Source organism: Cyprinus carpio, chromosome A14 (assembly GCF_018340385.1).
Source record: "Cyprinus carpio isolate SPL01 chromosome A14, ASM1834038v1, whole genome shotgun sequence".
Taxonomy (NCBI): domain Eukaryota; kingdom Metazoa; phylum Chordata; class Actinopteri; order Cypriniformes; family Cyprinidae; genus Cyprinus; species Cyprinus carpio.
The window spans coordinates 21,053,308-21,080,416 of NC_056585.1; the positions used below are offsets into that span (position 1 = coordinate 21,053,308).

Below are 27,109 nucleotides of genomic sequence, written 5' to 3' on the forward strand. Positions count from 1 at the left end.
CCTAGGAAATTGTTATTTTAAATAATAATAGCATTTCACCATATTACTGACTTTACTGTATTTTTGATCAAATAAATGCAACCATGGTGAGCATAAGAGACTCAAACAGTTTTAATTCACTGACTGTAAGCTGAATATGACAGATATAGTAACACTGGTGATGGAGAGGGTCTAGGTGAAGGTTAGAGAGAATGAGGCTCTTGAGGCTGGATTAAAGTCTGCCATTCTCTAATTGAGTTGGAGGAATTAATGAATGTGAATAGTCTTTCCTGACAATAGCATGATATATGTGAAAATTAAAGTGTACCGGACATGTCTGTTGATTTTGGGCACTGGTGCGGTGCTGTCATGGCTCAGGGTGGAGGGGAGTGCTAAAACAACAATGCAGACCATAGTGGTAGGCTGTAGTCCACTTCATGTGCAGTGCACACTGGGAAGTATAAAATGCACAGACATGACCATCCTAAACAAAACAGCACTCCCTATAATTCTTAAACATCTGTGACTAACAGCTGTGCTGTATCATTTAGTCTGAGCTTACCTCAAAATGACCTGTGTGTAAATCTGGCCATGTTGTGTTTTCATATGAGGTGGAGGCATCCTAATTTGCACATAGTAAAGATGGGGCATATTTTTTCTCCTTTCCGCTGTGTTTCTTACTATCTCTGACCCTTTCTCTTAGGTTTAAGATCTCCCACATAGAAGGCCCTACATAGTTGATGCACTGCCTCTGGAGAAAATGGACATAATTCATTTGGGTCAGTGTAGCGCTCACATCCCCTTCACAAACATCTAAACAAAAGCAGACAGAAACACGATCAGGCAGGGAGTCAGATTTAGGCTTCATAAAGAAAGAACAAGAGAAAGACAGTGGATTTTCACTTGGCTGAAGAGAAAGAGAGAGAGCAACAGGGTTTCTACAGCTGTGTTTCAAAACCTAGTGAGGTACTCTAAAGCCTACTGCTTACAATACTTAGGCAGCTGACTTCTGTGACTGCTGAGTGATTTATTTGGAATGCATAAATAGAATATACATTTTAAATAAAGTAGTCATTAGTTGCTTAATTTTTTAATGTAATTTTAAAAATGCATTTTTATTATTTAGTTTTTGAATTTATTAATATATTTCTATGAATATTTTTTATGTGGAAGCCAGATTTTTCTACTGACAAATGTTATTTCTGACTTTAAATGCCATCACTGTGACTTTATTTCTTATATGGAACTTTTCACAATTAAATGTTTTATTTACAGAAGTTTTCACAATTAAATGTTTTATAATTTATTATATATTATACATTGAATTTCATTTATAAGTATACATTTTCTTTACTTCTGAATTTTCGAATTGTTTTTTAACATAGTAAAAGTTTTGATCAATTATGCATCCTTGTTTGAATAATGTTTTTATTTCTTATATGTGACTTTTTTTATTTTATTGTTTTTTTTACAGTTAAGTGTTTTTTTTTTATTTAAGTACTAATATATTATTTTTATTCTAAGATAATAATTTGTATAAATGTATTTTATTTATTTGTTCAGTGAGCTCATCACACAATGCATTCTGGAACTGTCCTCTCCACAAAAGTTACATGCGATGCTGTTTTACAATTTGTGCAAAATGAGGTGACTTGGAAGGAGCATAATTGCATAAATTGCATTTTTTGGAACCACCAGTCTGCCATGAAAATGATTCCTACAGAGGCAGTTCACTAGGTTTTGAAATAAACCTTGGTTGTGTGCTTTTGAAAAGCACATATAAAAAGAACACACTCCTCCAAACTCTTCCACAGTGTATCTCTAAAAGAGACAGGAGGTCAGGTGAGCTCTAAGGGAAGGTGAGAAACCAGCTCTGAATGCACCCAGAGATGAACTAACATGTCCATCTATTTTTCATTCTCTGACCCTTTTGTGATTCAGAATACCCTTCACAGACCTTTCACTCGCTCTCTCTTTCTCTTCATCCAGCACTCACAGAACTGTAACATGAGCCATCCATTTACCCTGCCAGGGGCCACAGCTCTCTCTCTCTCTTTCTCTCTCATTGTGTGTTTCTAAGTGTATGTGAACAATGAATGATAACGTTAGCACTTGTGTGTAGAAGTGGACCCTGACATCACTTCATGCAGGACTTCAAGGCAACCTGGAAAGCGTTCAAGCTATTAATATGGACAAGATTAGCATTTTTATTTCTACATGCACATGAATAATAGCTCTCTGGCACTACATCATTCATGTACCAAGAGCATGCACTACACTTACCAAAACATGTAAGTCAGCAGGTAAGATGTATTTGTAATTCATACAGCGCTAACGCCCAGACCGGGGTGGCATAGACAGACACAGACGCAGAGACAGAGAGGCTGAGGTGCATCTTTCTGAGAGTGAGCGGTCCTCTTTCCTCAGCAAACAATAAAATACTGAAATCTGATTTTGCATGGAGGAGGAAACAGATGAGAAATGAGAGACGCCTCCACCAGCTTCTGATAGACAGATGTGTGTGTCTGTGTGTGTTTGTGCACACTTTCTTTCCACACCCCCAATTGTGCAAAATTAAGCAAAAGTGACTCTTTTTCTTTTTCCAGTTTATGTTATGAGCTTCTTAATCTTAACCAGTGTGTCTCCAGTGGTCAATCAGCTTCATGAAAATAACCATCCCAGATAAATAATAATAATAATAATAATAATAATAATAATACTAATAATAATAATAATATTTAAAATATCTTTGTATGTTTTTTTTTTATTTAATGTATTTTGTATGATACATTTTTTATGAATGTTAATAATAATAATAATAAATTTTTTTTTTTTTTAATCTTTAAAGAGAACTTTTGAGACTTTGAGAGAACCTTTCCAGAACAGTAGCCAAAGTTATGAGAATGTTCCAGCTGGGATGCTGGTTGACCAACATTTTTTTGGCCAGCATGAAATTTCATGTTTGTATAAACTGTTTCACATTCAGCAGTGCAAAAAAATCTCTCTAATCATGAAATGATCTTGTGCACTCCTAGCTGTAAGTGGCTAATTCAGTGCAGATTGTATTACAATAGCATTAGCACAATAATACGTGTTGATTGTGCACGTACGTGCGCTTGAACACATCAAGAGAGAGAAAGAGCAAGCGTGTGTGTATAAAGAGAGCTGGTGTCCGCTACAAGATGAAAGCCCATTGACGTTTTAAAGCAGCTTCGACCTCTGCCTGCATCTGGCTGTCAATCACAGTTACCAAAAGTCCCCTGAGGCAGATTTGCCCGGCCCCAGGAAAAAAAGACGGTGAAAGAGAGAGAGAAAGAAAGAAACATCAGGAACACAACAGGGAGGGAGCTCCAGGCCAGCCCAGTGAAGCCATCAACACCTTAGGGCTGCATAATCATCCACTACTCAGCAACTCTGCTGGCCTCCAACACATATTCACTGTGCACTACAGTTCCCACAATCCTCTGCCCTAAGGTCCAAATATACAGGATGTCAATCAAAATGTTGAGTACTGACGGTGTGCTTTGAGATACGACAATCCAATAGCTGTACTCATCATCACTGCACTTGTGTTTGTACAGGCTGGTAATCGAAACCCTGATGTACAGCATATTGACGGAGAAAGATAATGATTTGTGTTAGTGATAGACCTCTCGGCCACCTTACTGAACTATATACTGCAACTCCTGTCTTTATTGCCAAAAACTAAAATCACTGTTAATGATTTTTAAGATCTATATTGCCAAACAGTGAACAACTGCAAACAACAAATGTTAAAAAGGACAGTTCACCTAAAAACTTTAATTTTGTCTTAATTTACTAACCATCATGTCATTTAAAACCTGTTTGACCTGTTTCTTTCTTCAATGTGATATAAATATTTAGCAGAATTTCCTCGCCACTCTTTTCAATAAAACACCATTTATAACATCACTGGTCTCTAAAAAAAAAGGCATAAAAGTACTATTTTTTTATTGTAGGATACAATTTATAATTAATATTATATACATATTAATTATATATAATCTCTCTCTCACATGCTCCACAAATTTGAGGGTTTAAGCATAAGAATAAAGTTATGATGTGATTTATTAAAAATGTTCTCTGTTTCCCACGCAAGCTATTGTATGGCTTCAGCAGACTTGAAATATAGTGTGTGAGTCATATGGACCATCAAGATACTTTTAGGGTGCTCAAAATCATTAGTTCTGAGATTGCCAGGACACTGAACATCCTCTATTGAGTTCTTCAGAAGTAAGAAAGTCATAGTGACTTGCACGAGGGCGTGTACAGTAATGACAGAACTTTCTTTCTCAAGTGAACAGCTCCTTTAAATGGTTACCAATGTAGATTGAATTGACAGGGCATGGCTTAGAGTTCAGATAGATATTTTTATTGGGCAGGGCTGGTGTAGGGTCTAGCAATTAGAGGAGTAGACATAAGGCGTAATGTAGTCAGTCTCAGACAGTACAAACAAGATTAGTTTCCAGGCAGGCGCAGTGTAAGGAACACACACATACACACACAACCAACACACTCGGGTCCAGCTGCAAAAAGCACGTTCAGTGGTAAAAAACATATTTGAGCAGTGTCACCCACTGAAAAGACTTGGTATTCTGCATGATACTAATGAAACACACACGTTCACACAAACTAAGACTGATCTGGACAGACATACAAAGTCCTCCATTGAATACACTTGCTCTGAGAGGTCTAAAATCTCACCCTCAAGGTAGCAACACAGGAGGTGCGCTTAAACAAGTGATTAGGTCTTAAAAATGGAACCTATTTAAGTTCTTAATGCACTTTTATAGTCTTATTATGATCGATCCCTGTCCTACATTTTTGTTGTTTTCGATAACCCATTACTTGGATGTATGAAAAAAAATCATCATGACTTTAAATAATGTTAACCAACAGCCAAACAATCTCAAATTCCTATAATTCTGTAATAAAACAGAAAAAAAATATAATAAATAAAATAAAATAATAAAATGGAAATAATATCCCGTTCTTCATTTGTATCACAGTGTGGAAGTGAAATGGGTTGCGAATGCCATTTCACACTGATTTAACAATACTTTCCATGGTCTTTACTTGAACTGAATGAGAATATATAGCAAAGTACATGCTGAAGATGACATGATTGTGGTGATAAAAATAGAACAAAGAGAAAAAGAGAGAGACAGATGGATGATAGGGGAAATGACAATGTGTGTGTGTGTGTGTGTGTGTGTGTGTGTGTGTTTAAACAGAAAGGTGATCTTCATGTGGAGTAAGGGAATAGGGTGGGAGCTAAAAGAAGGGGTATAAAAAGGCACATCTGTGCTTAACTTGCTCCAGGGCAAGTCTGTTCCCTCTGACACCTTCTAAACACACACACATACTCGTGTTCACACACTTCCAGTGTTATGAGTTTCAGTAATGGGGGCACTTTTTTTTTTACAATAAACTATAATTAGTGAACAACGAGTGCATAACAGTTACAAAATCTCTTCTTTTCTCTCTTTTATTCTTATTTTTAAGACTCACATGACATATATTAATGGTGCATATAAAAATCTATGTACTGTGTAAAGTATTATATTTGTTTCTAAGAAAATTTAATGAAAATAGGGGAACCCAGGCCTGCCGGTAAACTAAATTAGCATCTAATGCAAATAAGTGGGGTGCTTAATGGTGGAACAGGTGCAGTCAGGGCCCCTAAATGAGATAAATGAATAAAACATCCCTGGGCACGCCTGTGAAAGCTGACACAAAGTCAATGGCATGAATTATTCAGCAGCCAGCCGAGGCTGCGTGCTGCTGACCTCTCACCACAGGAAGTGCATCCCAAACACAACAAACCACAACAATGGACTTCAGACATGGGGGTTCCCTCTGTGAATCGCGCACACAAATACACACTCCCCACTACACAATGCTAAATATAGATCTATGAAATCTTCATCGGCCTCACCATATGGAAGAGAGAAATCAATATAGAATGTGTTTCATGCAAAAAAAAAAATCATGTTCTTAATTTTGACATTTTCCATCTTTTTTTAGGAAAAGATCAAGAACAATTTTCCAAGGGAAACAAAAATAAAATTACTGTAATTCAGTTATTAAACTATTTAGAGTTATCAAAAAGACAACAACAACAAAAAAAAAATTATAAAGAAAATAATTTGTCTTTAGTAAGGCATTGCAAGAGCAAATAAATATTTAGAGATGTTGTTCACATACTTTAAAGTATTTATTTGTTTATTATTTATTTTTCATTTAAGGCCTTGGCTGATCATTTGTTCGAGTATGTTTGTGTGTGTGTGTGTGTGTGTGTGTGTGTGTGTGTGTGTGTGTGTGTGTGTGTGTGTGTGTGTGCACTTGTGCAGCTATCTTTGTGAGGGCCAGTTTGAGATTTAGACCATCGGAGTGAGGACAATCTTGTAAAATCACGGCATTTTGACCAGTCCTCACTTTCTGAGACCCCTTTAAAGGCCTGTTTGAGGGTAAAGACTTGGTTTTAGGGGTCAGGTTATAATTGGGTAAAGGGTAGGTTTAGGGTGAGGGTTTGGGTGAGGCACTTAGTTCTGATGGGTAGGTTTAGGGTAAGGAGCTAGAGATTGCATTATGTCATGTATGGCCTCACAAAGATAGCTATACAGAGTTTTGTGTGTGTCTGTGTGTGTGTGTGTGTGTGTGTTTGTGTGTGTGTGTGTGTGTGTGTGTGTGGTTGTGTGTGTGTGTGTGTGTGTGTGTGTGTGTGTGTGTGTGTTGACAGAACTAATAGGATTATCCCAATGTCCCTGCATGAGCGCATCCAGTGGAGAGAGGCAGAGACAGGATATTTTCCCAGCATGTCCTTTACAGAGAAATCTGAGGCTGCTTAGAATAGTCTGAGAAAACATCAGGTTTAACGTTAATAAGTTGTATAAGTGAGCTTGCAGCTAAAAAAGTGAGTGACTGGGAAAGCAGAGTGCATCTGTTGCTGCAGAACTAGACAGGAAGCCGCCCTGAAGCTGCAGTGACATCACCTTCCCCCGGGAGGAGCACTTCCTGTCTGACATTCCTCAATCAACACACACACACACTCGTGAGGAAATGGCATACATCAACAATACCCTCCATATGAGCACACACAAACATGGTCTCACCCGCACACAAGCTTCTTAAAACAACACCAGTCTAATTTCTGTCACCAGTAGTGTAAGAAAATTAGACAGTTTGGTTATTTTTCTTGGAGTGAAATAACATTTTTTCTCTTTGATTTACTCTTACACCACTCTGTCTCAATAAGTGTTGTCAGTAGCTTTGAGTGGCTAATCAGTCATCTTGTGGGTCAGATCTCTGTCTAAAGCATGTGAAGTGGATCAGTGATCTGTCTGATCCGTGGCTCTTATCTGTGAGAGCAGAGGAGGAGACTCTGACTGCCAGGGTTTCCAGCACTAGCCTGAAGAGGTGATCAGCCTTTCCAGAGATCACAACCTTATGCCCTGTGCAAGAAAAACAGGCTGGACAAGCAGAGAGATAGAAGAGCATGGAGTAAAGCAGAAAGAATAGCTGTGTGTTTGCATGTGTTTCTGTCCTATGAATTCCTGGACTAAATTATCCATCATTGTAAAAATGTCATTTATGCAAAATATCCAGAATTTCCATCCCATGTGTTAAAGAGCTCCAATCCATCAGCTGGAAAAAATACACAAAATATACAACAATTTTAAAATGTGTGATGCCAGAAGGAATTTTTTCTTAAATTAAATTAATACTTTTATTCAGCAAGGACACATTAAATCGATCAAAAGTGATGGTAAAAACACTTTTAATCTATACAAATATTTTTAAATGCTGTTCTTTTGAACTTTTTAACTGAAATCAACATTGATAATAACAAGAAATGTTTTGCGAGCTGAGCACTAAATCAGCATGTTAGGATAATTTTTGAAGGATCATGTGACTACAGTAATGGCTGCTGAAATTTCAGCCATCACAAAAATATTAATTTATTAAAATATGAAACAATTTTAAATTTTAAAAATATTTACAATATTTCTGTTTTTAATTTAATTAAATAAAACTTTATTTTTTCAAATAATGCAGCCTCAGTGAGTAAAGAGAAAAACATTTGAAAATTTTAGTAACTCCAAACTTATCGTAATTGTAATTTTTTTTTTGTCTTATTTTGATGACAGCGGTAACTAAGACCAACTTACCACAGTTTTACAGCAACAAATTGGAGTTTTAATTACTTTGTTTAAATAATATAAATGTAATTAATAAGCTTAATTTAAGAACAGTAGATATCAATGTGACATTCCCATTTAGATACCTGGATAAATGTGTGTGTGTGTGTGTGTGTGTGTGTGTGTGTGTGTGAGAGAGAGAGAGAGAGAGAGAGAGAGAGAGAGAGAGAGAGTGAGATTTAGAGAGAGCTACAGAGAAGCAAAGTGGGCGCTCTGTATAGAGAGGGAGTAAAGACAGAATGGTAAAGTTGTCAGGAAAGGATAGCACACACAGGGCCACATACATAGGCACGGGCGAGTGGAGAGGACTGCATGCTCTTCTTTGGGAATCATCCAGGCAGATGATGGGATTGTTGACAGTGAGCTGCATATCTTTAACCCTGTATTAACTCGGAACAGCAGAGCTTGGCCTTTTATTATTCCTGCACTGTTTGGGCTTAAGTAGGCCACACACACCTACACACAAACACGACACCTGCACACACAACACACACAGCACACACACACACACACACACACACACACACACACACACACACACACACACACTCTCTCTCTCTCTCTCCAGGAAGAGACATTGTCACTGCATAGAGCACATCACCTTTCAGCAGCTGTGACAGCCCAGCCTGAAGAGTCACGCACACTTTTTAAAGGCCAACGCACAAATTTTCCTACACTCGCACTTCCTGTGTATCTCTTTTAGAGTGAAAGACTCACCAGTTCATTTTCGGAGAGAAGGCAGAAACATGTTTACTGCAAATACTTTCTTTCACTCTATTACTGTCATGGCTCACATACATAGATGCTCACGCTGAGCTCTCCACAGTCTCTCAGTCTTAATTGCCACACAATAGGTCTACAGACCGGACAGGATTATGTTAACAAGGGAGCCCCAGCCTGTGAGGATCACTCTCTGGCCGCTGATTCAGAGAACAGCTCTGTGAAATAGAGCCCCCTAATCCACTAATGCAAACATACTGCAAGAATATAATGCTGCTCACTGTCACTGTCTCTTTCCCAACTATCCAGTCTTGAGGTGCAGTTTTATTGCTCAAATATTGCTCCTTTATAGCTCAGCAGATTATTTTTTTAATGAAAGAAATTAATAATTAATACCGCAAGAGTGCATTAAATTGATCAAAAGTGACAGTATAGGCATTTGTAACATTACAAAAGATGTCTTTTTCAAATAAATGTTGTTCTTTTTAATTTTCTATTCATAAAAAAAAAAATAAAAAAAAAAAAATAATAATAATAATAATAATAATAATAGCTTCTGAAAATTCAGCTTTGCTATCACAGATATAAATTACAATTTAAAATATATTCAAATATAAACCAGATATTTTAAATGCTAATAATAATTAATTTATATAATTTTATAATTTATATACATTCCCTGTGGTTTTTAGGCTTTACTGTAGTTTTGATCAAATAAAGGCAGCTTTGGTGAGCATAAGAAACATTTTTCATACATTAAAAAATGTTACAACCCCAAAACTTTCTGAACAGTAGTGTATATAATCTTTTTTTTTTAAACAAACTGCAGATGACAAATAAATTGGCAGCATTCCATAATGCACCATAAGGGGCTGTTCACACAGAACTCGTTACTGCGTCTATCTGGGCCATTTTTAATTATGTAAACAAGCGTTAAATGGATGTTTTTTAGCATCTAAAACCATCAGCACTGTGTTTGTAAGACGTTATATCACTTTAACTTTTAAAAATATGTTCTATTTTTTTTTTTTATAAAATAGCACATCCTGTGTGAGCAGAGCAGGAGCAAAAATGGTTCTGTGAAAGCACCCTGTGAAACATTACTTCCTGTTCTGCTTTCATTAGAGCTGAAGGACTTCTTCTAGAAGGTCAAATCTAGCCAGCAGTATAGTTGCGAGCAAAAGACCTCCATTTAAACATTCAGAGAAAGGGCACACCAACCCTTTCCGTGGTGTTTTCCATCCTTTGCTGTGTTATTTCTTCATGTGAAGTGGATATCCTGATGTTGAAGATTACATCACAAATAAAGCCTTCCAGTGGGGTCAGGGCTCACGACCAAGCACAAAGCCACAGAACTCCCACGGTTAGCACGGGAACTCTGAACTTTCTGCACTCTGAAATCACTATCAGTGTTTAAGAGTATCCATGGTGATGAAGGCATCAACTGCAATGTTCCCAGGGAGATAGAACGACACCTTTCTCCATTACTGTACAGCTTATTGAGCTTCAATTACTCCTAACACACACAATGATAAGAGAGAAAGAAATCGAGAGAGAGAATAAGAGAGAGAGAGCTTCTAAGGGATGTGAAAGAGATGAAACAGGAGGCAGTGAAAAGGGCTGCTATTAGATGTCACTGGCCTTTTGTGTCCGTGTCAATGAGAGCATTATTAAAGTATTTGAAATAATCTTACTGGGGCATTAACAGAGCTCAGAATGTAAAAGAGGGAGAAGAAAAGGAGAAGATACGAGGAGTCAATCACGACATAACACACATACATTTACACATGAAATGAGATTATATACAGCCATCCAATGTAAACTAAACACACCCTTTGAGAAGAAAGCTAGCAAGCGGGCCAGTTTTAATTTCACGTGAGTGATTCAATTTACCCCAATCAGATTTTCAAAAGCTTCCCAATGAGTCCAAGAACTCGAACTTGGTCCCGTGAGCGCACGTCTCGCGCTGCTGCAAGTAAGATTTGTTCTTTTTACAATCTAATAAGGCATTGTTAGTTGGCTTTATTTCCCTGACATTCTCCTGGTTTCGCTGAAGTGGCCTGTTGTGCCGTCTTATGAGAGGAACCTAATTAGGAAATCACTTTCATTACTCTTCCAGAGGAATTAGAGCTAGCCTTGCTAATTACTGCTGTAAAACCTAATCAGCTCTTTGAAACAAGACTACAGTAATGAGCTCTTTTTTATTCAGCTAAATAACTTCAAGGGAAGGAAGACATTCAAAATCATATTTTTGATGAATTTGGGAGCGCACACTCGTCTGTGCTTGCCGTAATTGATTCTGTTCCATCTTGCGCCTTGTTTGTTGGGAACCCCAGAATGTGAATGCAGCCAAGAAAATATTGAGAGTTCCAGTAAACTCTTCCATATTTCCCCCATCTTGTTTCAAATGACCTATTTTCCCGGCTTGGAGAGACACGTGACTAATAGGAAACTGTTTACTAATTTTTTTTTATTCGCAGGCAATTAGCGATGCCCTCACACCTGAGTCTAAATGAGTCTGCGGTGACCTCGAGCGCAGCAGCTGCATGACTTCAGCCAGACCCGACATACAACCATTCAGACCACAAACAGCTACCGCAGTGCTGCAACAGGAGGATCTAAGGAAGCATTTCAGACAAACTTTACGTAGGGAAACAGTCAATAAGAGTAAGTGATGGGCAGTGTGTTTGTGTGAGTGTATGCATAGGGTGGAGGTGATGCCACGTGGAATTGAGGGGCTGCAGCTGTCTTTAAAAGCTGTGAAGCGTTCTAGCCCAGTGGAGCAGAAATGGGCCAGCTGCACAGACACAGCAGCCAGGTAGAAGCCTCCCTTACTCTGTTACACACACACACTACACTATTGCTGGCAAAGTCACGGTGAACCTACAGCTGTGTTCATCTGATAGCACAGGCCACTGACTTATTAACACACAGATGAGCAAACACCTTTGACACTTAAACACACTTTAATCTGCAGAAATCCATGCTTAGTTTGCTCGCACTTCGGCACGATTGAGTAAGAAATGTAATAGTCTCACCCTCAATAATAATGTGACATGGTTGTATGATCTTTTAAACAAAAACAGTAGGAGACGCGGTTCGCTGCACAGGCTGCTGCTGCCTCCAGAAGTCTTGCACATCTTCACTGCTGATTATTCATATATGCACACTTCAGAGCACACTACATACTCAACAACCCCGACAGGGCCTCAAAACAGCCTAGCCCAATAACTAAACAATTACTCTTCTGCAAACAAATGGCTTTTGGTCCCAGGAAGGCTTTTTATGCTTGTTTTTCTCACTATTGGTGAATTCTTTGAACTGCTGCCTTTGATTTGTAACATTTTATACTGAGCAATAGAGCGTATATAGTGATACAGAGCAGCCACAGAGTGTTCACAAAGCCGTTATAGAGCAACACTTGTCATTTTAATTTGTTTGACAAGTGATTTGAATTTATTTAGTGCATTATCTATGTAGATATTGCTAACACTGCATTAAACAGAGGCTCTTATTTTACTTGATATGAATTAAAACAGGTTGTATAGGAAAAGAAGTACACTCTGTTATTTGTTTGTGCACTACAAATCCAAAGTTTGGGGTCAGTCATTTTTTTATTTTATTTTTATTTTTTTCATTAAAAATACACAGTATTATTGTGAAATATGATTAAAGTTTAAAATAGCTGTTTTCTATTTTAATTGATTTTAAAATTAAATTTATTTCTGTGATGGCAAAGCTGAATTTTCAGCTGTCATTACTCTGGTCTTCAGTGTCACATGAAAATCATTCTAATATGCTGATTCAGTTAAATATTTCTATTATGTTGAAAACAACTGTACTGCTTTATATTTTACAGAAAACCATGATACTTTTTTCATGATTCTTTAAAGGGATACTCCACCCCAAAATAAAATTTTCTTACCTGTAAAAGCTCCGTTCGTCTTTACTTGGCAGTCTATGGGACAGTTACAGGCCTCCCGGTTTTTCATCCAAAATATCTTAAATTGTGTTCCGAAGATGAACGGAGCTTTTACGGGTTTGGAACGACATGGGGGTAGGTGATTAATGACAAAAAAAATATTTTGGGGGTGGAATATCCCTTTAATACATAGGAAGTTTAAAAGAACATCATTTACTATGAATATGAATATATTTATATTTATATAAATAATTAGCATTATTAATGTCTTTTCTGGCATCTGTGATCACCTGAGTTCATTCTTGCTAATCAAAAGTATTAATTTCTTAAAAATCAAAAATCTTACTGACCCCATACTTTTGAAAGGTATGATATACTGTTCTCCTTCATAACTCACTACATTTCAATCACGCCACTTTCAACACTTGCACTGGACTTCCTGTCTAGCAAGGCATGTGATGATCAAATATGTTGAAACGCACAAACATCTGATATCCAGCTCTTACCTGTCGATGATGACCGGGTCGGAGGGCGTCTCGTTACGATTGCCACAACTTTTCTTGTCACAGCAACGGCTAATAGAGATGGAGGGAGAGAAAGAGAGGAAGAGAGCAGTTTGAAACCTGGGTGTTACTGCACATAGTGTCAGTAAGCTGTCAGAGTGGAGAAGGAAGAGGTAGCAATTATAAAGCAGTCTTTCTTTGGTTCCTCCAAGGCAGACATTCACTCCTGCTGTACACACAGCATACAATATGCTGCCTCTCGGCCTGTGTATTAGTAATTACCGCTAACAGACTGCCCGGCTCAGGGATGGTTACTGAAGGATTAGAAGTGTGGCTGATAACAGGGCATTATCAAGTGATGGAGAGAGAAGACGAGGGCAGAGAGCAGGAAAGGAAAGAATACAGAAGGAGAGGTAAAAGTAAAGAGGGCACTTAAAGGGGACTATTTTAGCATACTGTACATTCTGGAAGGATTTTAGGTCAAACAGAAGGGGGAAAGGTGCCTTTGTGTGTGTTTTTAAGCGCTGCAAATGTGTTTCCAAAAGAAATTGTTTTAATTTAAACAATTTATAATGTAACCCTTACTTCTATAAATAAATAATTTTTAATTATAAACGAAAACTATAAAATACAAAAAAAAAAAATCAAAATCACTATACTATATATATATATATATATATATATATATATATATATATATATATAAATAACAAGTATTATATATCCAATATATTTCTATTTTTAAATACAATATTTTGTGTATATGTGTGTTATTATATACATAGATATAGATATATATAAAATGTTTATTTTTATTATTATTTAAAAGTTTTATATTTATGAACTTTATATATACTTATACTTTTTTCTAACTGAAATTTTTGTTATATTTAGTTAATGAAAACAGAAAAATTCTAATGGTTTTGATGCGCAACCTATTATCAGCCCCTAAATATTAAATAAAATCAAGCAAAGTTTGATGATGATGTAACATGTTAGTCAAACAGCCCTCTCACATCTGAATGGTTGTTTTTTGCCAGATTAAATATGCACTAATTTTACTCCAAAATCTTGCTTTAAATTTAATCTCATATCTCCAGGTTACTCTGCATTGGACAGCAGAGGGGAGCAAGATGGATACTAGAGCATGAGCAAGTTTGAAGAAGACAGGAGGGATGGAAAGGAGGTGTATACATGATGTCTTGGGTGGATAGAGGTTGGCGGTAAACAGCAGGTAGGGGCAGCGGGTTTCATGTTTCCCAGCACAGATGGCAGAGGGGCTCAATTGATAGAGAGTATAGGGCTGGGAGGCGTCATGTGATAGTAGAAGAATAGATCTGTGTGTGAGTGGGCTCCTTTAGACCTGATCAGCTTGATAACATGGATTGAGCTTGACCCCTCATTCACACTAAGCGTCCTCGTTAGTTTGGACACAGTGTGGTCGGGCTTCTGTCTCAGTATATTCTTGCTGTCGTATTTTTTACCTTCCTGTCTTTCTCTGCTCTCATTTTCTCTCACTCCTCTGAGAGCAGTCAAGTCTTTAGCAATGTTCTCTCAGAAAGTGGGTCACACAGGAGCAAAGCTTTCTGGAGCGAGGGGTGGGCACAGATGGATTTGACACTCCGATAACCCAATAGTCAGTCAGAACCCATGGGGTACCACAACACGGTCACCCACCACCCGTGAACCTCCAAGCCCCCCATCAACTCTATACTAATGACTCCATGCATGCTCTGGCTTCATTTTTTTCACCCATTCTGGCTCGTTCTGCTCCATCCCAGTGGACCTGCAGGGAAACCGTAATCTTTAATCTCAAGTGTTTCCTTCTGCTGCGTTTGAAGAAATTAAATCCAAATTGCCGCACGTAATTACCAGGATGTGGCCCGCACTGATGCCATTAAAGCTGAACTGCCCTTAGCCCAGCTCCTTTACAGACAGCAGCTCTAAAATAGCCCCCAAAACCAAACAAAGCAGCATTTCTCCAACTGTGACCTCCCAGCCTTTAATAATCTGGCCAAGTTTGTGAAGTTTCATCTGCACCACACAAACCCAACCAAACCTCATCAATCCGTGCGTATGAGGATGTGGAACTCCATAATAAAGAGCCCAGAGTTGCATTTGAGCGATTGTTTCTAGCCTTGCCTCTGAGCGAGTTGTTTGGGAAAATGCATCTCTGTCTCATGCTTGCAGGCCCATGCGGCACCATATGGCTAATGGCAAGGCGTACAGCAATTAACAGCCCTGATTAATGGAGAGCAGTCTAATTGCAGACTGGTAATTGTGCCTTTCTCTCAGCACAGACTCTGCATCAAAACACCATATACAGATGAAGAAGAGAAAAAGGAGGAAGACAGAGACGAGAATGGGTTGTTTTACTCATTTGAAATACATGCTTTTCCTTTTTGCCTGCTTTTGGAAAGCTCTTTGCTATGAAACGTGGGACCTTAAGGGTACCTTTCTGCAGCAGTAGGGATATGTGCTTCTGACGTGATCTGTGTTATCCTTCAGTGGCAGGTCAAGGCTGACATGGTGAGCCTTTGTAGACACATATGGTACTAAGTATTTGTCAATACAAATCTTTAAATCAGTGACTATTTTGATCTGCGTTAATAGAAGGGTGTGTGTGCATGTGTGCATCTGTGTGCGTGGGAAGAAAGTTAGTGAGGGAGAGCGAAAGATTGAAAGAGAAAGAGGAGAGAGCCTTGGCTCTTCTGCACATATTTCATTGTCAAAACTCAAAGCAAGCTGCATTCATTAACTGTGGAATAACAAGAGGATTCTTATTGAGTAATGATTTTTTCCTTGTCCTAATTAACCAGCATGAGTGGTATATTTTTAGTAGAAAACTGTTCAAATGCTCTCCACTTCAACCAAATATAGATGAGGACTCATCTCCACAACCCAGTTTTAAGTGCAAGGAATTTATCTTTTGATTTTAATTAAAGGTGCATGGCTTTCTCTCGCTCTCTCTTTTTCTTGCAGAGCAGGAAGAGGATGACCTGGATAGAGATTCAGGAAGGGAGAGAGACAAGGGTTGCTCTGAACTTAAGGTCCATCTTTGTTCATTTTTCTTCTCATGAAAACTCCATTGCTTATGCTGTCACTACAAACAGGGATGAGCAAAATTCAGAATTGGCTCCCTTTCAATTCAATAATGTGAATTTAAAAGGAAGTTAAATATGCATATCTGCAAATGAATGAATAATGGCTCTAATATTTATGTGTTCCTAACAAAAAGGCTATTATTTATCTACTTTTATGGTACTTTTCGGATCTGTATGGGAAAGAGCAGCTTAATCAATTGTGTCTAACCTCTTTATTTATGTTCAGCAGAGTAAAGTAAGTAATACAAGTTTAAAACAACATGAGTTGTTCATGTTGTTTTCATGTTTGGGTAAACTATTACTTTAAACATCAAGTACATCATCCATCCATCTCTGTAAACCTTCAAGGCTACACTTTCCTCAAAATGTAAAAAAATGTTTGTCTCTGTATTTATTTCATCAAGAAATAAAATAAGAACCACCAATCACTGTAACATCAGCCTCCAAAAATAGAAATGCTGCCTGGCATCTTTTTTGGACAAAGCCAAGCTTTGATTTCTAGGGCTGAGGCAGAGTCTGGGAAAAGAACACTTCTAACTCTGATAGGAAACAGGCTGGCGTAAGTTTATCAGGATCCCATTTGGACTGGTGAAAAATGATCTGGGAGTGTCTTGTGTAATAGTGCATCATAAGTCTAAACTCGAGCCTTGATATAAATGTACTGCATCACTCTTAAATAAAAGTAAACTGTTTATACCAGGTCTGACGGACGTGTATGATAAATTAAAGTATAATGATCTGACCTCAGCCAAATTTATAATAATGTTAATCTATCCTCCCCTTTACGTCTAATTTTACAACAGGTCTTACACACAGCTGTGTGTGTGTGTGAGCAGAAAGCTCAGTCCTGTCACACTAACTCTGGATCCAGAGGTCTGCAGTCTTGCCAGGACCAAAACGATGCCAAAGTAAAGCTTTCACAGTCAGCAGGCAGAGCTGGGTAGGGAAGGTTCAAGAGCTTGATTGTGTAATAGTGAAGGAAGGAGTGTGGCGTACAGTGTGTGTTTCTCACCTGCACATGATCTCGTGCGTCAACAGGACCCGGCACATCTCTGGGTTTTTGTCTTGCCCTTCATACATAATTGCCTGATGAACAAGAGAAGGTGGAAAAATGTGGTTAGAGAAAAATTGACAAACAACATTTTCTCCTTGCGGTGTAAACGCTCTGAGCATGCACAAATTTCCATGAGTAACTCTCAGGGTGTGTAAATCCTATCACGAAAAGAATCGAATGTCTGTTTGCATCGTTTCACTGAAACAAAAACATTATGACATTACATCACGCCATACACACACTGCAGCACTTAAAGGTGGTTAATGTGACACTTCTTCCATCTGGCAGAGGACTGCCGTTAAAGGATCTCATGCAGCATGGGTATAATAAAGTTGGTTTTAATTTCTGTTATCAGAATGTTCTGTTCATTTGGTCCCATGTTTCTCTCTCCACACATTGGGCTCTGAATTTCACAGATGTCTTTTCGTTTTAGCTAATCAATCAATCAAAACTGCCCTGTGCACCGTGGGAATGCTTGTACAGAGCCTCCTTGTGTGGGGTGGGCCGTCTCTGACTGAGCCAGGCTCAAAGTGGGCAATTTAATGCCCACTTACCTGCTGCAATGGAAAACGATCCCTTACCACCTCTATAAGAGCTTAAACTTGGCGCATCATGTTCAGTTATGTGAGAACCAATGGTGTTTGGTGTCATTGACATCAAACATGGCGACAAGCAAAGTCTGAATATGCATATCTGGAAATAAATGAATAAGGACTTCTTCTGTGTGTTCTTCACAAAAACTTTATTTAAATTATCTATTTCATGGTACTTTTTGAACCTACTGTATATGGGAAAGAGCAGAGTGATCATTCTGTCTAACATCTTTATTTATGTTCCGCAGAGGAAAAAGTCATACAGGTTTGGAACAACGTAAATGTGAGTAAATGATGACAAAAGTTTCTATGTTTGTGTGAATTATTACTTTAAGATCCAATCTAATACATCATTGTCACTGGTAACTGACAACTAATTTTATCTTTACTTCAGATTTGACAAAGTATCTTTACTTATTTATATATTTATTTCCGATTTGACAAAAACTACTAACGCTAGATGTCAATTGTATCAGAGCTGCCCACAATTCACAATGGAATTGTTTGTGACTGAATTGCGATTCAAATTGAATGTAAGAACAATCATGTAACTGCCATTTTTATCTAAAAAGGCAAAGTTTTTCAAGATAGATAGATAGATAGATAGTTTTTCAGATAGATAGATAGATAGATAGATAGATGCCAATTCTTAATTTCTGAATTTTGTACAATCCTGCATTCTATGCTCTTTGCAACATTCAGCGCTATCATGTGTTGCTCGTTGGTTTAATTAAAAGCAGACGTAGAGAAACGAAAGAACTATGTGTGTAGTGTTTGTTGGACTGTGCAGATTACTGTCCTATTATGTCATAGTGCACCACCCTTGCCACAGTGACCACCCTCCACAGACATCCAGGGCTCACAGATTGGCTAATAATACCGCAATACAAAACATTATTGCACAGGACAGGACAAACCGCAATAAACTGCTTAATTACAGGTCCCTCTACAGAAGTGTTTGTACTCCAGCTAGTGTGAAATAGCCCTCTAGGAAAGATGTATGTGCGTGAGCTGCCATAAGCCTGCATCTGTGAGACTTGCATGCATGTGTATGCAATCACGCATGTATTTGTGCATTAGCATGTGTGTGTTTATGTATGCAGCAAGCAGTTGGGCTGCCAGACTGAAGCATAGCGAGCCATCTGGCCCAGCTAACACTTCATCCAAAAACCTCAGCTTTGTTTCCATCCTCCAATTCCACACAAGATGTCCCCCACAGCCGTGAATCAGTGACTCTACTCAAAACATACACACACTGCAGCCTATTAACAGGCTGCTCTCTGTCCCACACACACACACTTAAACCCGTTTGCCATGAATCACTCTCTCTTTCTCTCTGAACACACATATACATGCCACCCATGGCAACTGAAGACACAGAAAAACAGCTGATGGTTCTAACGAGAAACTGTTTTCCTCACAAGTGCACAATGCTTTTTCAATTACATGAAACACTTGTTTGAAAACAAGTTTTAAAAGTAAAGCATCAGATCCAGAAAAAAAAGAACAAAGTTTATTCATATTTTTTTTTCTGTCATTGCTGTGACTAGAGGACATAGGTGATCGGGGACATTTGTTTGTTAGGTTTCACATTGTGGAAATGAGGGTCAAGGTCCTCTAAAAGCGCACAAGCATGCATCACTGTCTGAGCCTAGAGCCTCAACCCCGCAGGCTTTCTGAGAGGAAGCGGGAGGCAGAGAGAGCAGTTCAGGCCACACAAAGACGTCCTCTACACCACCACACATTCATTTCATATATAAGACCGGCTATTTATCACACAAAGCCCCTGCAAACAGACTCGGAATAACTCCATGCCGAGAACAGTATATAAGTGCCTGGAAAAAGTCTGAAAACAGTTTGTCAATTTCTCCTCAGAGGCAAAACACAACAATGGTTGTGCATCCTCCTTTGGATTCGAGCTAACGCAACATGAAACGTCATCGGGTGGGTTTTTTCTGTAGCCCCTGACGTCACATCTGTCATGCAAAGGCAAAATGCAGCATGTTGATTATGTAAGACTGAACTTTGGTCTCTTAAACCAGTGGGGTTTAACCTATAACACAAATCTATTTTAGGACTGTAAAAAGTAAATCTGCTGTGGAGTTATATGTATTGAAAATAAAGTTATTGTTTTTTTTCTTCAGGTTTGTAAATCTAACAACACTAATTCTATGCAGAAGAAAATATATAGTGTACTATTTACAATATAAATTAAGTATTTTAATAAAATGCTAAAAGCAAAGTAAATTTTTACAAGATAATTCAGTAAGATAATAATATAAAACAATAATATAAGTATTAATTTTATAAACAATGTTATATTCATTCATTATTTTTTATATTCAGTATTGTTTTTCAGACAGTTAAAAATACGCCTTTATAATTATAATAAAATATTATTTCTTTTTTTTAGACAGTAAAAAATTCTGCTATAATAATAATAATAATAAAAAAAATATTTAAAACACCTTGTCTTTGACTATGATCAGTCTTGTCTCAGGTGGGTTTGGTTCAGTTATGCTCAGATTTAGTGAAACCATATCAAATCAGTTCAAATTCATTCAGAAAAACATTTCTATTTCATTGTTGTGTGGTAGTACTGTGTTTTACCTATGCGGGACTTTGGTTTAATTAAAAGCAAAATAATAATAATAATAATAATAATAATAACAAATATCCTCACTTTTCATCACCAAGTTGCAACAAAAATCTCTTTAAGATTGTGGTATATAGTAGCTTTGAGTGCTTTTTCTTTGCTACATATAGATTATTTCCAATGTAGATGAGTAGATTTAATCACTAGGATCTTTAGGCCCTCAAAGCTTGTGTGTGTAAATATTTGCAAATGAGTAGCATTAAGCCTTTACGTGGCCTGGCACAGAGCGTCAATTCACGCGCTATCTGACATCATCAGAGTCTCCAAACAGCTACTGATTACAGGAAATATCTAATATAGGAGATTTGTGTCACTTTGTTGCATGTCTTATACTTTGGGGAAGTATTCCTGGCATGTAAACACACCCTATTCTGTAATTAACAGGAAAAATACACACACAAGCAGAAAGAATGGCTGAGACCTCCCTCTCTCTCGTGCAAATTTATTTAGGAATCTGCTGAAGCTTAACTCTAGAAAACACACACACAGCAACAGGCAAGCTACAGCTCAGAGTTACCAACCAGTCCCAGCCCAGCACTTTTCTGAACAAAGCTCTCCTTAAGGAAGGCCACGGAGTGCATGAAACATGCAGGGCACGGTGTACCGAGGCGTGTGTTAAGCTTTCATTAGGCCCTGATGCTGCTTTTAATGCATATTTTATATTGCACAAACTGCTCCTCAAATCTCGTTTGAGAGCCGCCAGTGCCCGCCTTGAACTGACAGCCTCATCTGAGGCATGTAAACAATGCACTGTAAATACATGAAAACACATTTCCCTCTTTGTTACCATCACGCGAGCGTGTCAGTGCAGTGTGTGTACAAATTAAGCCTGTGTATGTGATTCGCTTTTGTTCTGCGCTTCAGCTGTTGAGGTAAGGAGTTGGATGGAAGGATAAAGAGCGAGAGAGAGAGTCTTTTACTGGCATTGTCTTCATCAGATCTGTCACAAGCTCATGCATTGATCACAGATATGGCATGTAAGTCTGACACCCGCTCCATCTCCCCTCACCCCGCTCCAACCATTCCCGCAGGCAAACCGGAAAAAAGCGTATATGCGTTTTTTGAGCGTGTGAGCACAAGACGAGTGTTGAATATGTCCATTTCCATGTGCTTAACTTGAACCGTTTCTTGATTTTGACGCAAAGTTGATCCATGCAGCTCTAGCCCAAGTTGTTTGATTGTCTCTTATAGCTGTGTGTATGTACAGAAGCTAACTGTGTGGTCAGGCAACTGGACTTTACCGCCTTGCTAAGTGCTAAAGAGAAGTGTGTGTTGAACAGCTCTATAAACCTGCTCATCAGCCCTCCCGGCACGACACTGCCAAAGCTTGCACATGCTGAGTGGAGAGGCGCTCTGTAGCCTCTCTGTAAAGAGTTATGGGGCTTTGATGGGAAATCTTAAACACATTGCGAGCACTCCTCAGCATATGTAGGCTGACTGCTCACCGCAGAGTGGTTTTGGACCGGGTTTTCTGAAAGGCGTTTAAAGACCAGCTAACACTCAGTCATAACCTAAGCTGTGTTTCATGCTGACATGAATGAGAAAAACTTGGCACAGTCAAATGACAACGAGAGCAGAGAAGTCTAAAGAGAAGCCAGACATAAAGCCAGTTTGTCTTAACAGTTTGTCTTAAAAAAAAAAAAAAAAAAAGTGTGTTCAACATTAGCAAAATTTTGTGGATCCTTTGTTTATTGTCAATAGTTTACTGATGTCACTTTCATACCAAACAGCTTTCTGTTGGTCACTGCGGTGAAACAATTTGACCAACATGAACATGCTATGAAAATCTGCTTTTTTTTTTTTTTTTACCCTCAAAAAACTGATTAAGTTGATTCCTATTGGAATTACTGAATTTCGCACTCAAGAATTTGTTGAACAACAGTAAATATATCTTGCACCTTGCAAAAAGGTATTGTATGTACATTTGAGAAAGGGATTCTGGGAAATGTAGTGAAACAGTCTTTTGTTGCTGAAAGACCTGAGCAGTACCCCAAAACATGGTATTCATATATATGCTTTTTGGACATACCATGTTAATATCAAGTACATACACTGTACCTTTAGGGGCTTGTAACTGATAACACTTAAAAAGATAACTTTGTAACTCAGTGTAACAATATGTACCCTTAAGGTACTACTATGAACAGTTTAGGGGTAAAACTGTACAGTTGTTTCTTCATCAGTACTGCCACACTGACAAGCTTTTGCACCCCTAAAGGTGTCAATTTTGCACATTTTTTGCAAATACCAAGTTTATTTCAAAGTACCATGCTTTACTATCTGATACTAGCTAGCACGTTGACTCGGCTGCCAAACTTTCTTTCACACACTCTCTTTCTCACTCACTCAGTGGCACCACATCATTAACAGGTACGGCAGGGCCGTTTGCCACAGAAATAGCCAGTAAATCAGTCAGTTATATATGTGCACGTGGGAGACAACCCTGGGGAGATAAACGGCTATTTATTGAGACACTCAGTGAAAGGCTGAGCCAAGGCCAGTTCCCCTGGCCACTGTATTTACCTCAGGGGTGTCAGAGAACAGTCTCTCTACCTCAGCACAACGCTCATGCCTTTCACCCACACACATAAATCTGTCCCGCTACACGCTGGCCAAACCGCTGAGCAGAGCGAGGGCAAGAACTAGCATCAGTAACAGCACCTAGCTTCTCACACATAAACATTCATGCAAAGGAAATTATAAACCACAAACAAATCACACAAGTGGCAAGTGTAACATCCAGGGATTTTGTAGTAGGAATTTCTAAATAGAAATAAATGATTTTGGTCATGACAAAAGTGAAAATGTAATATTTGCTTTTTTTTAAATATATAAAAATTAAAAAAATAATAAAATAAAAATGTATTATTAAAAGGAAATATAGATAATTGTAAAATTAATATTAAAAATTCTTACAAAATTCTTACATTAATTTATCGTTGTTTTGAAAAAAAATATATACAAATTATAATAAATTAAAGATAACATTCTGCAAAAGACTAAATGTTTTATACTTTTAGACAAAATAAGCACCAAATTAAAATAAATAACTCTGAGATGAGTTTTAGTATTTCTCTCACTCTCCACTTCTCAATCAGCACACATAACAATTGCTATAATAATTACTGTAGTATTAGATTTTTTTGTGAAGACATGGTTTTTTAGATTGTATTCGATTTTTTTGCACAGCCCTAGTTAAGGAGCGCCTTTACCCACTGATAAGCTACTACTAAATATATTGTAGCAACTTAATTTTCTGTAAAGTTGCTTTGCTACAATTTGTATCGTGAAAAGCTCTATACAAACAAACTTGAATTGAACTGCTGGCATGTTTAAATCACATGATGTACTAGGCTGTCTGTCACACCGCCTGTTAATTACCTCATATCTATACACACTTCATCCTGCCCGGGGTCACACACATACATACATTTTTACTTGTCATACAAAATGACTATTAAGAAAACAGCTCATAAGAAATACAATTATTTTACATATTAATCAAAATAACTTTGCATATTTATTTGAGGTGTATTCTAAATTTATATTAAAAATAAACTTTGAACAAATTTATTGTCACACTTGAATTGCAACTATTTACGTTGTTGAATACACATCCCTAAAGTGTCTTCAAAACAACATTTATAGACAGAGATCATGAGAGAGGAAGCGAGGGGGCGAGTGGGAAAAAGAGAATGAGAGAGGGGGAGAGGCTGTTTCTGTTTTAGGGGGAAAAGGAAGAGCACCACATATGAGATTGTGAGGTCACTCTCGCTGCCCTGTGTTTTCTCATATAAGTTTTTCTCCATGGTTCAAGCTCACAACCTGCACAGTTAATACAACAAGCTATAACCATCTTCATACATGTTTGTTCATAACACACATCTGTTCCCACAACACATTTGAATATGCACAGATAGATCCATAGTCGCTGCATGAGAGTCAGGCGCACATACACTCAAAGTATGCTGTTTAAACATTGAAAGGCACCGCTGGATAATCCCCTGTGACAGACAATGAATACAACTGAAAGTCTCTTTCTTTCTGTCTCTCTTTAGCTATCAATCTCACTGTCACACGTATGCACATAAATACATGCATACGCTCAGTCATCTTAAATGATGTCCCAGAGAGAGTATGTCATTTTTAAAAACTAACCGATCCTCGTGCCCCTGAGGCGTGCTAGAGTGTGTAACCCCAAACTCACCAGGGGTGCACGGCACACATGCACACATTCACTCTCGCTGCAAATCACACACAGACTTTCACCAGATGATTCACTCATGAACTGTGGGGAATCTGAAATAACGTCTTACCTGTTTGGTCATGGAGTCAATCAGGCGTACATAAAAAGTCCTGTTCTGTTCTGATGCCTGTAGAGGAGAGAAGATAAGTCCTCTTTAACTTACAATAAAATGCAGGACATACACACAAACATGGATCAGAAATGAATCTGGGCAGGTATATATTTATCATTCACAATGGCATGGCTTTAATACAACATAGCATCTTCAAATGTCTAGACAATCCAACCCAACATAGACTCCAGACGGTGTTAAAGGATTGTGGAAAAAATGGCTTTGGATGAAACTTAAACTTAAATAGACTCCCACACATAAACTAAAACAAAAATAGCTTTTAGAAAGAAAAAGCATATAAGAAAAAAATAAAATGTGCAGCTTATAAAATAGTGAAATAGACATATTCAAAAATAACAATTACAGATAGCTATATATGTTTAAAACGCCAAATAAAAAGGTTTAGGAACGTGAGAGCCTGGCGCAACAAATTTTCTAACGCCTGGGTGTCATTTACCACATTAGCAGACAGAAAAGAGTGTACTTTCATTATGGCCAGGCCATTAGCTTCCATCAAAAATGAAGTGCATATTTCTGGAAAACGCGTAACCGGAAAAGTGCACTAATGGGGATCGTTTTATGCTTCATTAATGTTTATAGTTAAAACACTACGAATTTGCTGCGCATTTTAATCTCTTTTGTTTGAACAATTATACGAATTGTTATAACAGTTTATTATTATTATTATTATTATTATTTAAAGTATCATTAATGCAGGACATTATATTTATTTTAATCAGTTTGATCTAGCTACATAATGAATTATTTATTTCTTTGTCACCCCTCCTTGTCGTTCTATCAGTCTTGCTGTCTTTTTATTTTATTCAGATTGTCGCGCTGAAGTAAATCCCTAATGTGTTTATGCAAAGTTCAATGAGTCTTAGATGATGCCTTCCTTCTTACCGTTGCTGTAAAGAAGCTGCAATCTGTAATGGATCCCATTGTTTGTCTTTTCTCCGGCAGTTTCCTGCAAAAATAAATTCGATGGTTAGCAAGAAAAACCTATTTGACTATTTCTGACGAGCCCCGTGAGTCAGACCGGCTATTCCACGCTATTCCCCTGCGGACCAGGAGGCCGGGGAAAAAAGAAAAAAAAAAAAAAAAACTGCAAACGCGCATTAGCCAGTCGAGAAAAAAAAGGTACAAAATATAATCATTTTTCACTGAGTATAACGGGTTAAAAAAAAAAAAAACTACTCACGTTTTTAAAGAAAAAAAGAAAAAGTTTTGTGTATTGTACAGTGTGATTTCACCATTCAGTAACAATGTTCCTGGGGTATAGACGTGTACAAAGTGTCTAAATATACAGTAGCCTACGCATTAATAGCCATCTTTTAATGAAATCAGCAGACACTTCGCTCAGAATTGCTTACAAAAAATGTATTTGCCTAGAATATTTTTTTTTATTAAAGCATCATATGGTTAATATCATTGCTTCACAATAATAAAAAAAAATAAAAGTTTTTTTTAATAGCATATTGAAAGGAAATATTAACTTTATGACATTAGGTTATCACTGTAACATTTCTGCAAACTATACAGATGTGTTAGTAAATGCAGAAAACTGAAGGGAAAAATATGAAACTAAATAAAATACTTAAATGGAGGTTTAAGAGATTCATGACAGAACAGTAATTTAATGCAAAAAAAAAAAAAAAAAAAATAAGTATAGGCAAATAAGCTTTAAATTTTAGGATAATATCAATGGCATTTTATCTATTAGTCTATAATAATTATCATAATTGACAAGCCATTTTCATTCAAATTTGCAAAACCAATATGCAAAAGAGAACGTTTCACTTGCCTTTTCTTTTTTCAACAAATCCAACAAAAGTGGTTCTTTCAATTTCCACGGGTTGTCCTTGTCTGTCGTATAGCGCTAAAACGAAGTGGAAGAAGTTGGATTTGCGAAGATTTGAAGGAGGCTGCTTCTCAAAGTGTGCTCGAGCAAGACCCACTCCACTATGGACACACAAGACAGACAGAGAGAGGATTAAA

At 37.6% G+C, this 27,109-nt stretch overlaps 1 protein-coding gene across 1 annotated transcript in view; it reads right to left on the reverse strand.

Moving 5' to 3' along the window:
- Nucleotides 1-27,109, reverse strand: part of LOC109102042 (transcription factor COE1-A) — a 123,396-nt gene that overhangs the window by 94,325 nt on the left and 1,962 nt on the right. Inside the window, 6 exon segments of the mRNA XM_042770196.1 lie at nt 13,350-13,418; nt 17,463-17,536; nt 25,070-25,105; nt 25,107-25,126; nt 26,015-26,078; nt 26,905-27,073. Of these exon segments, the coding sequence (XP_042626130.1) occupies nt 13,350-13,418; nt 17,463-17,536; nt 25,070-25,105; nt 25,107-25,126; nt 26,015-26,078; nt 26,905-27,073 (432 nt within the window).